Source organism: Odocoileus virginianus, chromosome 24, assembly GCF_023699985.2.
Source record: "Odocoileus virginianus isolate 20LAN1187 ecotype Illinois chromosome 24, Ovbor_1.2, whole genome shotgun sequence".
NCBI classification, from domain to species: Eukaryota; Metazoa; Chordata; class Mammalia; order Artiodactyla; family Cervidae; genus Odocoileus; species Odocoileus virginianus.
Genome location: NC_069697.1, coordinates 26,695,801 through 26,711,998, shown reverse-complemented (window position 1 = coordinate 26,711,998; position 16,198 = coordinate 26,695,801). Strand labels below are relative to the sequence as shown.

Here is a 16,198-nt window from a genome sequence, read left to right as displayed (position 1 = left end):
TCTTTCAAGGAGCAAGTGTCGTTTAATTTCATGGCTGCAGTCACCATCTGCAGTGATTTAGGGGCTCAAGAAAATAAAATCTGTTACTGCATCTACTTTTCCCCCTTCTATTTTGCAATGAGGTGAAGGAACCAGAGGCCATGACCTTAGTTTTCTGAATGATGAGTTTTAAGCCAGCTTTTTCACTCCCCTCTTTCACTTTCATTAAAAAGCTCTTTAGTTCCTCTTCACTTTGTGCCATTAGAGTGGTATAATTTGAATATCTGAGGTTATTGATATTTCTCCTGACAAACTTGATTCCAGTTTGTGATTCATCCAACCTGGCCTTCTCAAGATGTACTCTGCATATAAGTTAAATAAGCAGGGTGACAATATACAGCCTTGGTGTATATTACTAGAAGGTTATGAGACAGATTACTAGTAAGGAGATTAAATCAGTAGTCAAAAATTATACAACAAATAAAAGCATAGGACTAGAGGACTTCACTACTGAACTCTATCAAATATGTAAAGTATTAATACCAAGAATTCTCAAACTCTTCCAAGAAATAGAAAGAGAAGAAATGCTTCCAAACTCATTGCACAAGGACAGAATTATTCTGATACCAAAACCAGACGAGGAAGCCACAAGGAAGAATTTCTGCACTTCTGAAAACACCATTAAAAAGACAAGCCACAGAGTAGGAAAACATCTGCAAATCACATATTTGGTACATGACATGTACATACATACATACATGATTTGATACAAGAATCCTCAACACATAATAAGAAAATAATCCAATTTTAACAAGTTCAGGGGATTCCTTGGCAATCCAGTGGTCAGGATGAAACACTTCCACTGCAGGGGGTGTAGCCTCAAACCCCTAGCTGGGGAACTAAGATCCTGCACTCCGTTCAGCATGGCCAAAAAAAACAATAATAAAAAATAAAATGTTCAAAAGATTTGAACAGACTCTCCGAACAAGATATATGGATGGCAAATAAGCCCATCAAAAGATGCTTGATGTCATGAATTATCTGGGAGATGTAAATTAAAGCTACAATGAGGGACCACTAGATACATTTCAGGGTGACTAAAATTAGAAGGACAACCACACCAAGTGTTGGTGAGGATGTAGAGCAAGTAAATCTCTCATACACTGTTGGTGGTACAATCAGTTTGGAAAACAGTCTGGCATTCTTCTTTGAGAGATAAACATATACCTACCATGTGACATTTACATTATATTAAAGAAATTTATCCATGAGAAATGAAAGCATATGTCCATACAAAGGCTTGTACACTAATGTTCACAGTAGCTTAACTTTTAAAAAAATATGTATTTGACCATATTGAGTCTTAGTTGTGGCATGCAGGATCTTTGTTGCATCATTTGGGATCTTTCGTTGAGGTGCACAGACTGTCTAATTGTGACTTGTGGGTTCCAGAGCACTCAGGTTCAGTAGCTGTGGTGTGGGGGTGAGAGGGTAACAGGCAGGAAGGCTAGGGGTCTCCAAATGGAAGAAACAGGCTGCAAGTGTCAGACATTTTTTTTGTCTCTCTCTTAAGCAGCAGGAGGAAACAAACTGTAAGTGTTAGTGTTTTTATCCCCTTCTCTGGTAGTGGTGATGGTTTAGTCACTAAGTCGAGTCCAACTCTTGCAACCAGGACTGTAGCCTGCCAGGCTCCTCTGTCCATGGGATTGTTCCAGGCAAGAATATTGGAGTGGGTTGCCATTTCTTTCTCCAGGGGATCTTCCCAACCCAGGAATCGAACTTGGGTCTCCTGCATTGCAGGCAGATGATTTACCAAATGAGCTATGAGGTAAGTCCTCCCCTTCTCTATACAAATTCAAAAAGAGGTTTCTTTTAAGATCTGTGTTGCCATGATGACACCTGATTCCACCTGAACTTAACTTTTCTCAAACCTTGAGCTAACCAATGCATTTTTCTTATGGAAATGTCTGTCTTAAGCTATGTTAATGAACTATGTATTTACCCTAGACTCTGTCTTCAAGTCAGTTCCGCCTAAGATTCAAAACAGACTTTGACAAACCAGTATGTTTTACTCACGCAAATGTTCTCTTAAGCTATATTAATGAGACTGTATTTGCTTGGAAACCTGCCTTTCTTCAAAATTCACCTCAATCATTTTATGGTCCGGGACATCTCCCCTTGTGCCAATGTTATCTCAAAATGCAAGTTGTGGGTGAGGGGCCTGGTACCAGTCTCTGAGTTTTGAGTCATTTCCTTTCTCTGATTAGCAGACTGCTAGTAGCTATATAACATCCAGCTAAAGACTAGCAGGGAGGCAGTCTTTCTGCCTCCTCCTGATGTCTATGTCAGAAGTTTTCTCTATCTTTTCTATACTTTAATAAAACTTTATTACACAAAAGCTCTGAGCGATCAAGCCTCGTCACTGGCCCCAGATTGAATTCCTCTCCTCCAGAGGCCAAGAATCCCATCATCTTTCACACTCAGCAACAACCTTTCAGGGGCTTAGATGCTATGCAGCATGTGGGATCTTAGTTCCCCCACCAGGGATCAAACCTGAGTCCCCTGCATTGCAAGGGGTTCTTAACCTCTGGACCACTGGAGAAGTCCCCATTGTAGCTTCACTTGTAATAAGCTACTACTGTAATAAGCTACGGAAACTGTTAACAACTCAAATATCCATCAAATTCAGGTGAGTAGATAAACAAACTGGTATAGATCCACACAATGGCATACTACTCAGTGGGAAATCAATGGATACATACAACAGTATAAATGACTCTTAATTATGCTGGATGAAAGAAACCAGACAAAGTAGATACTGTATGATTCCAATTAACATAAAATTATAGGATGTATGTGTATGTGCTTACTCGCTCAGTCATGTCCAACTCTTTGCGACCCCATGGACTGTAGCCTGCCACGACCTCTGTCCACGGGGATTCTCCAGGCAAGAATACTGGAGTGGGTTGCCATCCTCCTCCAGGGGATCTTTCCAACCCAGGGATCAAACCCAGATATCCCACATTGCAGGCAGATTCTTTACCATCTGAGCCACTAGGAAAACCCAAGGATACTGGAGTGGGGACTCTATCCTTTCTCCAGAGGATCATCCTGACCCAGGAATCCACCAGGAATTGAACTGGGGTTGTCACGTGAGTGTATGCTCCTAGGTTCTCTGTCTTGTCACAACAAAATTTGGAGTGACGGACATTGAAGCCCCCTAGGCGGGTCACAGCTCTTGGAGGACAAACCGTGTTATAGCTCTTAAATAAATCAGTGTTACAGCTCTATTTATTTAGATAATAGCAGGAAAATCCATCTTCAAGTCATGAGGGCACGTCGATCCAAAGACATGAAGAGAAGATCGCCCCATCGCGCGGGAGAGGGAGAGAGCGAGCGAGAGAGAGAGCGAGAATTTGGCTCCTCTTGTTATATGTTTTTTGTTCCCCCTGGGCCTGTCCTATGCAAATTGGGCTTAGGCAGGAGCGTTGTTTGTTTTACCTGAGGTTCTCACTCAGGTCCTCGGACCTTCCTTTGTTCTATTTTTGCAGGCTTTTCCCTTCCAGGTCTTTTAGCCACCGCCATTTTGGACTCCCTTTCCCTATTCTAACTACCTAACATTGTCTTCTGCATTGCAGGTGGATTCTTGTAAGCCCAAACTATAGGAAAGGCAAACTAACATCCAGTAACAGAAAACAGATCAGTGGTGGCCTGGGAGTGGGGAGGGCAGGAAAGAGGAATCACAAAGGGGCAAGAGGTATTTGGGAGGTAGGGAGTGTGATTGATATGTTCATTACCTTGACTGAAGCAATGATTTCATGTGTGTGTACGTGTGCCAGAATTTAACCAAATGATACAGCTTAAATATGTGTAGTTTATTGTATGTTAATTCCACCTCAAGAAAGCTGTTAAGATGGAGCACATATTTATAAAACATGCATTGGGTGTAACATATAATGAAACAAAACACTCCCTGTGTCCATTACATTACATGGTGTTAAAAAGTAAACATTACAATTATGTTTGGGCATTTCTATGTTTCCTGAACACCCTAAGGCCAGGCTTTCTTGTTAAAAACAGATGGATGTCTGAAAATATTTTCTTAACACTTTAGGTTCCTAAAAGTGAATATTCTGGGGACTATTTTTATGTAAGTTAATTCAGTAATGTAGTAGCTTGGCACAGTTTGAAGGTGAAACTTGCCCTTTAAAAGATGGGCGGCCCAAAACGGTGACTTAAAAATAATCCCACTGTGCAGTTATGAACATCTTAGAACCTCTGCCTAGAATGCAAAAGGGAAAACTCTTGCTGTGACCAGACAGGCATGTGATTTCACTTCTTTTTTTTAAAAAATGAGGCAGAGGTGGGCAGGATGGAACACAAGCAGGATGGGGCACAAACTAATAAATCGGGTTTAGCAACAGCTGGTGTGTTTTAACCAGGCTCCACCCACAGCTTCTATTTTCTTAGGAGAGACTGGAAAACAGACAAGCTGTGAATACACTCTGCATTTAAAACTGCAGCAGTAGTCTCCAAGCAGGAATAGGGGGTTGTAATCGGCTTTCCTTCTAAGGAAAAGCTGGGAACCTTCTCATTTCACTTCATGAAAAATAAGTGATGAGGCAATTTCTGCCAAACATCTATTAATTGGATAAAACAGGTCTCTTGCCCGAGATCTGACTTCAGCTGTTTATTTCCAGCACAACCAGTTCTTCTTTCCTCTGCAGCTGATTGGCTCTGGAGTGTGGCCAGAAACCTACTTCCCGCAGTTAAAGGAGTCAGATCTCTGTTGATCTGTTTTCTTCTCTTCTGAGTGATGGCGCTCACCATTTTAATCCTCCGGCTGGCCGTCTGCATCCTGGCATTTCCCATGTACCTGCTGGACTTTCTGGGCTTGTGGAACTGGATATGCAAACAGTGGTTCCCCTACTTCCTGGCGAGGTTCACTGTGATGTACAACAAACAGATGGTGAGCAAGAAGCGGGAGCTCTTCAGCAACCTGCAGGAGTTCACGGGCCCCTCTGGGAAGCTCTCCCTGCTGGAGCTGGGCTGTGGCACCGGGGCCAACTTCAAGTTCTACCCCTCTGGATGCCAGGTGACCTGTGTTGATCCCAACCCCAACTTTGAGAAGTTCTTGATCAAGAGTATTGCCCAGAACCCACACCTGCAGTTTGAGCGCTTCATAGTGGCTGCTGGGGAGAACATGCACCAGGTGGCCACAGGCTCCATGGATGTGGTGGTCTGCACCCTGGTGCTCTGCTCCGTGAAGAACCAGGACCAGATCCTCCAGGAAGTGCACCGAGTGCTGAGGCCGGTGAGTATGGGCTGAGAAGGGCTGCTTAGTAGCAACCACCATCACCAAGGGCAGTCCTCCCAATTTCACTAGATCAAACACCCTAACATAAAAGTAAAGCTACTAGAAAAAATACTGTTGAATTTTTTAAGAAAAAAATCTTAGAGTGCAGAAGAAGCTATGAAGGAAGAGATTGATAATACATGAATAAAAAATATTTTAGAACTCCTGCAGGGAAAAGGACTATAAATAAATTTGAAGTACAAAAATGTTTTGTAAAAAATATTTGCCAAGGATGATAATGAGTTAACTTCCTTCATAAAGGCATTACACATCAACAAGATCAACAGGATTCTTAAATAAATTATATTTATTTAGAGAAAAAAAAGCAAAGCACAGGAACAGAAATATAAATAAAAATAGCCAATATATGATTTAAATATCTAGTCTTGTAATTAAACAAATTAAAGCATGATATTTTATACTGGAATCTTTAAAATAAAACAAATGAATATAATAAAACAGAAACAAATTCATAGATATACAGAACAAACTAATGGTTACCAGCTGGGAGAGGGAAAAAAGGAGGAGCAAGAGTGGTATGGAATTAACAGATATAAACTAGTATGTATAAAATAAATAAGCAACAAGGATATATTCTACAGCACAGGAAAATATAGTCATTATTTTGTAATAACTTTAGATGCAGTATAAACTATAAAAATTTTGAATCGCTTTGTTGTACACCTGAAACTAATATTATAATCAACCATGCTGCTGCTGCTGCTAAGCTGCTTCAGTCGTGTCCGACTCTGTGTGACCCCATAGACAGCAGCTCACCAGGCTCCTCCATCCCTGGGATTCTCCAGGCAAGACTACTGGAGTGGGTTGCCATTTCCTCCTGCATAATCAACCATACTTCAATTAAAAAGAAATTAAAGCAAGACCCTTTTCATCTACTATTCTACAGAGACTTTTAAGTTCAATATGGTATTGGGGTGGGTCTGGGGGTCTGGACACCCAACTGGAAGAAGTGTCCTCTTTGGAGGACAATTTAATAATATCAAATTTTCAAGTAATTTACATCTTCATCCAACAGGAATTTATCCCATAGCTATCCTGCAAAAATATGCAAAAACTCAAAAGATAAAAATATTCATTACAATATTTTAATATAATAAATTGGAAATAACATCCATCAATTGGAAGTTGTTAAGTAAATTGTCACATAGTATAAAACAAGAAATTTTTACCTATGTCAATGAAAAAAATCCTCAAAGAGATAGTGTTAATTTTAAAAGCAATGAAAACAGAATATTATGTAGAGTACTAATCCATTTGTGTGTGTGTGGGGGGGAGAATATACTTATATAAGTATTTATGTTAATGGGAATTATAAACACGTAATTATTAACAGTAGTTACCTATTGGGAAGGGAATTGGATGAGGGAAATAATTTCTTTTCATTTTATACCTCTCTGTATAGTTTGAAATTCTTTATACCTGTATGTAATTTTCACATATTACCTTTATTGTTTACTTAGAAACTAGTTTTAAATAGAAGCTTGGTGTACTGCAGTCCACGGGATCGCAAAGAGTCAGACACAACTGAGAAACTGAACAACAACAATTCTAAACGAAGCTGAACATACATAAAATATGAGTATTTTAACATTTGAATTTACTCTTCTAGGGGAAAAAGATGGTCTGTAATCCCCAGTTTTATTTTCTCCCATCCAAGTACTAACCAGGCCCAACCCTGCTTAGCTTCTGAGATCAGACGAGATAGCCATGTTTAGGGTAATACTGCCGTAGACCACAGTTTTATTTTCTAACAGAGGAAGCTCCTCAGAAAGAAAGGGACTTGAAGATAGTGTTTAGAGGCAATAATATACAGTTGTCCCTCAGAGTCACTCCCTGCCCCCACCACAGATACCAAAAGCTATACAAGCTCAAGTCCCTTACATAAAATGGTATCGAATCTGCATATGATCTATGCATATCCTCCCACATACCTTAAATCATCTCTAGATTACTTTTAATACCTAATACAAGGTAAATGCTATATAAATAGTTGCCAGCATGTGGGAAATTCAAGTTTGGCCTTTTTTTGAACTTTCTGGATTTTTTTCCCCAATATTTTTGATCTGTTGGTTGAATCCATGGATGCAGAACCTGTGGATACAGAGGGCCGACTGTAATTCTGTGTTTGGCTCAAGAATAGGCCACCATCAAAACTGTAACGGAAAAAGGTCTGATTCTGACATTCAAATCCTGGGTTCTTCTGTCCCAAGACTGGGCATTAACTGGGCACATTTAAGAGACATTTTGCTTATGTGTTACTAATCTCACAATGCCTCTGCAAAGCAAATAATGATCACCTCGGGTTTAAGCACTGAGAATGCTCTTAGGGGATCGTAAGTCTTCCTTTAGCTCCTACAAAGCACCCACTCACTGCTGCATAGAACCAGAGGCTTTCCTGCATTCTCATTCACCCCATCACACAGTCCTTAACGCAGGGACTGTCTTCATGTTGGGTTGGGGAAACAGACCTAGAGAAGTTAAGAAACTTGCCCCACATTACACAGCCTGCTGCTGCTGCTGCTAAGTTGCTTCAGTCGTGTCCGACTCTGTGCGACCCCATAGACCGCAGCCCACCAGGCTCCCCTGTCCCTGGGACTCTCCAGGCAAGGATACTGGAGTGAGTTGCCATTTCCCCCTCCAATGCATGAGAGTGAAAAGTGAAAGTGAAGTTGCTCAGTCGTGTCCGACTCGTAGCGACCCTATGGACTGCAGCCTACCAGGCTCCTCCGTCCATGGGATTTTCCAGGCAAGAGTACTGGAGTGGGGTGCCATTGCCTTCTCTGACACAGCCAGCAGATCTGACTTTAATGCATATATTCTTATCACTGCACCACAGTGCTTATCACTGGGGCTTTGTATTGCTCCAACTTCAACATTTCTACCACTTTTGCTGGCTAGTCTTCCTCTGCCCATCCCTTAAACACTGGAGTTTCTATTTTGGCTCTAATTTTGCTTATATACACCCCCTGTGTAATCTCATGTACTGCCAAAATTTTCAATTACCATGCACACAGATTTGGTTTCCAAATCTAAGTATCAAGCTCAGATCTCTCTTCTAATCCCAAATCTTCATGCCTAGTTGGCTACACAAATCACCTGAAAGGGTAACAGGCTCTCTAGCCTAACCTGTGTAACCCGGAGGGCATCAGCAACCTCCTCAGACCTGGGTCTCCTCTTCTCTCCTGTCCTCTTCCCTGGAAAAACTTTTTTCCATCAGGAAATTTCAAGTTTTCCATTTCTGAACACACATCTCATACTTGCCCACAGAGGGGCAAGTAGAGGGAACTCCCTCTCTAATCTCTGCCTGGACAGCCAAGACTAGGGAAGCTAGAAGAGGCGAAGGAGAATGGGACCGTCATCATGGGTTTTGAAGGTACTCATTGGTCCCTTTCCTCCTTCTCCCCCCAGAGGTTAGGTTAAGTAGAAAACTTCTGAAGACTCGTTAATAATGTGTACCCTCTACTGTGTCCAGACTTGATCTATATTTACAGGACTGTCCTAGATGAAACCAGCAGTTACTGCTATTTGACAGTTATTTACATACAGTATCCACTGATTGAAAAAAAAATCAAATTACAAAATATTATCATGAATTCAGTAACACTTTTAGATGGCTCAATAGCTTTGTCCTTTTTTAAAAAAATTATTTTTTAGATGAAAGATAACTGCTTTACAGAATTTTGTTTCCTGTCAAATTTCAACATGAATCAGCCATAGGTATACATATGTCCACTTTCTCTTGAACCTCCCTCCCCATCCCACCCCTCCACACTGATACAGAGCCCCTATTTGAGTTTCCTGAGACATACAGCAAATTCCCATTGCTTATATATTTTATATATGGTAATGTAAGTTTCCATATTACTCTCTCCATACATCTGACTCTCTCCTCCCCTCTCCCCATGTCCATAAATTTGCTCTCTATATCTGTTTCTCCATTGTTGCCCCGCAAATAATTTCTTCAGTACCATCCTTCTAGATTCTGTATATATGTGTTAATATATGGTATTTCTCTTTCTGACTTACTTCACTCTGTATAATAGGCTATAGGTTCATCCATCTCATTAGAACTCGCTCAAATGTATTCCTTTTTATGGCTAAGTAATATTCCATTGTGTATATGTACCACAAGTTCTTTATCCATTCATGTGTTGATGGACATCTAGGTTGCTTCCACGTTCTAGCTATTGTAAATAGTGCTGCAATGAACAATGGGGTACATGTGTCTTTTTCAGTTTGGGTTTCCTCAAGGTATATGCCTAGGAGTGGGATTGCTGGGTCATATGGTGGTTTTATTCCTAGTTCTTTAAGGACTCTCCAAACTGTCTTCCATAGTGACTGTATCAACTTAAATTCCCACCAATAGTGCAAGAGGATTCCCTTTTCTCCACACCCTCTCCAACATTTATTGTTTGTAGACTTTTTGATGATGACCATTCTGACTCATTGTGAGGTGGTATCTCACTGTAGTTTTGATTTGCATTTTTCTAATGAGTGATGTTGAGCATCTTTTCACATGTTTGTTAGCTATCTGAATGTCTTCTTTGCAGAACTGTCTGTTTAGGTCTTTTTGCCACTTTTTGGGGTTGTTTGTTTTTCTGGTACTGAGTTGTATGAGCTGCTTGTATATTTTGGAAATTAACCCTTGTTTCGTTTGCTATTATTTTCTCCAATTTTGAGAGCTGTCTGTTCACCTTGCTTATAGTTTCTTTGGTGTGCAAAAGTTTTTAAGTTTAACTAGGTCCCACTTGTTTACTTTTGTTTTTATTTCCATTACTCTAGGAGGTGGGTCATAGAGGATCTTGCTTTATGTCATCAAGTGTTCTGCCTATGTTTTCCTCTAAGTGTTTTACAGTTTCTGGTCTTACATTTAGGTCTTTAACCCATTTTGAGTTTATCTTTGTATATGGTGGTAGGAAGTGTCCTAATTTCATTCTTTTACATGCAACTGTCCAGTTTTCCTAGCACCACTTACTGAAGAGGCTGTCTTTGCCCCATTGTGTATTCTTGCCTCTTTTGTCAAAAATAAGGTATCCACAGGTGCATGGGTTTATTTCTGGGTTTTCTATCTTGTTCCATTGGTCTGTATTTCTGTTTTTGTGCCAGTACCATACTGTCTTGATGACTGTAGCTTTGTAGTATAATCTGAAGTCAGGAAGGTTGATTCCTCCAGCTCCATTCTTCTTTCTCAAGACTGCTTTGGCTATTCGGGGTCTTTTGTGTTTCCATATGAATTGTGAAATTTTTTGTTCTAGTTCTGTGAAAAATGCCATTGGTAATTTGATAGGGATCACACATTGAATCTGTAGACTGCATTTGGTAGTACAGTCATTTTCACAATATGGATTCTTCCTTCCCAGAAACATGGAATATCTCTCCATCTGTTTATGTTGTCTTTGATTTCTTTCATCAGTGTCTTATAATTTTCTGTATACAGTTCCTTTGTCTCCTTAGGTAGGTTTATTCCTATTTTATTCTTTTTGTTGCAATAGTGAATGGGATTGATTCCTTAATTTCTCTGATTTTTCATTGTTAGTATATAGGAATGCAAGTGACTTCTGTGTATTGATTTTGTACCCTGCAACTTTGCTAAATTCACTGATTAGCTCTAGTAATTTTCTGATAATATCTTTAGGGTTTTCTATGTATAGTATCATGTCATCTGCAAACAGAGAGCACTCTACTTTTCTGATCTGGATTCCTTTTATTTCTTTTTCTTCTCTTATTACTGTAACTAGGACTTCCAAAACTATGTTGAATAATGGTGGTGAAAATGGATACCCTTGTCTTGTTTCTGATCTTTGGGGGAATGCTTTCAGTTTTTCACCATTGAGAATAATGTTTGCTGTGGGCTTATCATACATGGCCTTTACCATGTTGAGGTATGTTCCTTCCATGCCCATTTTTTGAACAGTTTAAATCATAAATGGGTGCTGAATTTTGTCAAAGGCTTTTTCTGCTTCTATTGAGATTATCATATGGCTTTTTTCTTTCAATGTTAATATGGTGTATCACATTGATTTGCATATACTGAAGAATACTTGCATCCCTGGAGTAAACCCAACTTGATCATGGTGTATGAGTTTTTTAATGTATTGGTGAATTTTAAATGTATTGGTGAATTGCTAAAATTTTGTTGAGGATTTTTGCATCTATGTTCATCAGTGATACTGGCCTGTAGTTTTTTTGTGTGTTGTCTTTGTCTGATTTTGGAATCACAGTGATGGTGGCCTTGTAGAATGAGTTTGGAAGTGTTCCTTCCTCTGCAATTTTTTGAAAGAATTTTAGAAGGGTGGGTATTAGCTCTTCTCTAAATGTTTGACAGAATTCACCTGTGAAGCCATCTGGTCCTGGGTTTGTTTTCTGGGAGATTTTTGATCACAGTTTCGATTTCAGTGCTTGTAATTGGGTTGTTCATAATCTCTATTTCTTCCTGGTTCAGTCTTGGAAGATTGAACTTTTCTAAGAATTTGTCCATTTCTTCCAGGTTATCCATTTTATTGCCATATAGTTGCTCAGAAGTCTCTTATAATCCTTTGTATTTCTGCATTGTCTATTGTAACCTCTCCTTTTTCATTTATTTTGTTGATTTGATTCTTCTCTCTTTTTTCCTTGATGAGTCTGGTGAAAGGTTTGTCAATTTTGTTTATCTTCTCAAAGAACCAGCTTTTATTTTTATTAATCTTTACTATTGTTTCTTTCATTTCTTTTTATTTTTACTCTGATCTTTATGACTTGTTTCCTTCTGCTAATTTTGGGGGTTTTTTGTTCTTCTTTTTCCAGTTGTTTTAGATATAAAGTTAGGTTGTCTATTCAATGTTTTTGTTTCTTGAGGTAGAACTATATTGCTATAAACTCCCCTCTTAGAACTGCTTTTGCTGCATCCCATAGGTTTTGAGTTGTGTTTTCATTGTCATTTGTTTCTAGAAAATTTTTAATTTCCCTTTTGATTTCTTCAGTAACCTGTTCATAACTTAGAAACATATTGTTTAATCTCACAGTGCAGCTTGTCACTTGTGTACATCTTGCAGGTGGACTTTCCTCCACCTCACGGACAGGGTCTCCAAGATGATGAGGCAGAGACTCCTCCAGGCTCACAGGAAATTTCACTTTACTCGCTTCTCCTGCTCAACGATCTCTCTGGTCAAAAGGATGTTCTTCTCCTGCGTCTCAGTCTTCTTCAGCTCGGCCTCATTGAAGCTGTTGATTTCCCCATGCTGGGCTTGTCTGCCATGTTCTTAAAACAATCCGAGAAGTTCCACTTCAAGTCTCCTGTCCCAGTGCTCCCATCCGTGTCACTGCCAAAAGAGACCTAGTGTTTTTGTTTTGTTTTGTTTTAATTTCAACAAACCAAAAACTTGTGCTTTTATTTTTTCCCTATTTTTTAAAATTAATTTGTATTAAAGTATAGCTGTTTTACAATGTTGCATTAGTCTCTACCGTGCAGCAAAGTGAATCCCTTCTGGACTTCCTTCCCATTCCGGTCACCACAGAGCGTTAAGTAGAGTTCCCTGTGCCATACGGTATGTTCTCATTTGTTAGAAGATTCATTTTTTAAAATTAATCCTATCACTTACATTCTGTGACAACGGTACAAAAGTACAAGACATGGTTATTTAGCCTCAGACAGTGGTTGGCATGGATTCAGACTCCCACAGGCTTGCAAAGCAGAGCCTAAGAACAATTTTCAGATGAATTTAAAGGTAGTTTTTTTTTTAATAAAAAGAGAAGTTTAAAAAATTGTCATTAAAAGGCAAACAACAAATAGGGGAAACATTTGTACTGTATGTAGTTTAATTATACTAAAAGTCCTTACTAATCAGTAAGAAGAAACCAACAACCTATTAGAAAACTGATAACAGACATTAACAGACAAATCAGAAAAACAGAAATCCAAACAGCCAGTATTAGTAGTCAAAGTGTTAGTCACTCAGTCATGTCGGACTCCTTACGACCCCATGGACTGTATACCCCACCAGGCTCCTCTGTCCATGGAATTCTCTGCAAAAATACTAGGGTGGGTTGCCATTCCTTTCTACAGGGGATCTTTCCAACCTATGACGTTTAGTAAAAGATACTATGATTTAAAATACTAAAGATATGCATGTTATAAAAAATACCACAGTACACATCAAATAGATTTTAAAAAATATAGATGAGCATTTATTGAAAATGGGCACTCACATCTATTGCTGGCATGAATACAAACTGCTGCAACTCTTCCAAAGGGCAGTTTGACAACCAGGCTTCCGAGGTGGCTCAGTGGTAAAGAATCCACCTGCCAATGTAGGAGATGCAAGAGACATGGGTTCAGTCCCTGGGTTGGGAAGATCCCCTGGAGGAGGGCATGGCAACCCACTCCAGTATTCTCCTCTCCATGGAGAGAGGAGCCTGGTGGGCTACAATCCATGGGGTCGCAGAGTTGGAAGTGACTGAGGACGCAAGCACGCATGTGACAGGCATTAAGAATAGGCCCTTGAATGCTTTAAACTGCTTTAAATTTTAGCTATCATTATATATTACTTTTATGAACAGACAATATAGATTGGCAGCTCTGTATACAGTCTGACAGAAGATGACACTATTAACCACAATGGTATCATAGTAAGTTTGGATTTCTCCATGTGTTCTCGTGAAGTGGACCTCTGGGGCCACTGAACTCTGACATTTAAACATCTTATCAAATTGTTTGTCCCAAACTAAAATTCTTGGTGTGGTTTTCTTTCCCCCTTTTCTTTATCAGGGAGGAGCTTTTTATTTCATGGAGCATGTAGCAGATAAGCCTTCAACCTGGAATTACTTCTGGCAACAGGTCCTGGATCCCGTCTGGTACCTTCTGTTTGATGGATGCAACCTGACCAGAGAGAGCTGGAAGGCCCTGGAGCAGGCCCGCTTCTCCAAGCTGAAGCTGCAGCACTTACAGGCCCCTCTGTCCTGGGAGCTCGTGCGCCCTCACATCTACGGATATGCTGTGAAATAGTGGAAGCAGGGAGATGAGACCCAAAGGGTTCAAATAATTTAAGGTTTTGGCTTCATTAACTGGAAGATGGGAACTCCCTTTTTTGGGTAAATTTGAATTTCATCCCTAAAAGTTTATGTTATAACCTAGTTAGCCATTTTCTATCATCTCCCAAGAGTCAAAAACAAAACAACTTTGAACTCTCTCTTGAAAGAAACAGTGGGCTTCCATAATTAAATTCTACCATTATCCTCAGATCTTACTTTATTCCATAACTTCATAATTTTTCTTATTTAAATTATGACCCAACAGATTTTAATTTCACCCTTTCTATGAGAGGCTGATGCTAATAAGAATTAAATCACACAAAAGAAGATTTTTAAAAGGGAGATGGGAAAAGATCTTAATAATTCACAAACTGAATAAAGAAATACTAACTATTTGAAAAATCCAAACCTAAAAGCACAGTTTTTTGTTTTTTGTTTTTTTTTTTTAAAGGAATCTGAATCTACTTGCTGTTCTTAATATCAATGGGCTGGCTTTCAAAATTAATGTACCAGGATGCCACACCTGGTTCTGCCCAGCTCTGTTATGTTTTTTATTCCAGTATTCCACCAGAGTTCTCCTGCATTCCAGTCTTTAATTCTTACAAGAAAGATTTTACTTTAGTATGATACACTTTAGTATATCCATAAAACTACATGAAGCAGAGTTCTTGGGTTCATTTTGCCTATTATCTAGCATGTACTTGGCTGAATCTTTTAAACTGCAAGCAAAGAAAAGGCCTACTGTAATGAGGGAAACACTGAATGCTTGGGTATACTTTGTAAGAGCCCCCTCAAAATAGGCAACCTGTGAATCTGTAAAGAGATAGACAAATATTGTTTGGATTATTCTGATCAAATTTCTACTCTGGTCCCAAGATGATTTCTTTGTTCCTTGTAACCACAGAAACCTTGGAAAATAATCACAAGTGCATTGAAAACAAGTTGGTCAGTTAGACGATTTAGAATTTTCAGCAATAGTTTGTACGCATTTTAATAAGTTTAGTATGTCTTCTGAGATGATTTTGCAAAAGCATTATTTTAAATATCAAATCAATAAATTCAAATATATTTGAGGAATGAAAATAAAATGAATGATTTATATCTTTGTTGACTTACTTTCATTTTTCTTAGCATCTATGGGTGGGCTTTCCTTCATGGTGGAAAATTAAGCTATTTGAATGTACAGATTTTTCCTTCTACAGCCAGATAACTAAATACAGCTAGCAGACTTCAGAAAAAGCAAGTTGGGGACTTTCCTGGTTGTCCAATGGTTAAGATTTGCATTTGAAATGCCAGAGGATGCTGGTTCAGTCCCTGTCAGGAAACTAAGATCACATATGCCATGTAGCATGGCCAAAAAATAAAAATAAAAGGCAATTTTGGAAGGGTCTGAATGGGTTTTGAAAAGTTCAAGTCCAAAAACTCCATTTGTGAAATCCATAGAGCATAAACAAAGGAAGTTTACTATTCTCTCTTGTGCATGAAAACACTTACCATTACGGTGAGGTTAGGACATGAGCCTACAGTCTCCTGAATTATGGAATGTGAATATCCTCCCTCCAGGGTCTCCCAAAAGTAGGGGTGTCCTTATTTGCCCAACTTACTACTGGTAAGGTCAGTCTAGGGATTGAGAAATCTGAAAAACCACAGGTTGATCTGGTGAAGTATTATTGGCATGCTGGAAGATGTGTAATACCAAAGTACAAAGTACTAGGCACATTCTTCTCAACTCCGTTTTGTTTAAATGGTGTAGCAACCACATTAACAAATTTAAAGATAAAAACCATATGATTATCTCAATAGATGCAGAAAAAGCCTTTGACAAAATTCAACATC

At 39.2% G+C, this 16,198-nt stretch overlaps 1 protein-coding gene across 1 annotated transcript in view; it reads left to right on the top strand.

The window, feature by feature from the left end:
- TMT1A (thiol methyltransferase 1A) overlaps nt 1-15,463 on the top strand; it is a 46,012-nt gene extending 30,549 nt beyond the window's left edge. Inside the window, exons 2-3 of the mRNA XM_070454436.1 lie at nt 4,707-5,293; nt 14,100-15,463. Of these exons, the coding sequence (XP_070310537.1) occupies nt 4,796-5,293; nt 14,100-14,336 (735 nt within the window). The 5' untranslated portion in view covers nt 4,707-4,795 and the 3' untranslated portion in view covers nt 14,337-15,463. The remainder of the gene's footprint in view (nt 1-4,706; nt 5,294-14,099) is intronic.
- Nucleotides 15,464-16,198: the final 735 nt, after the last annotated feature.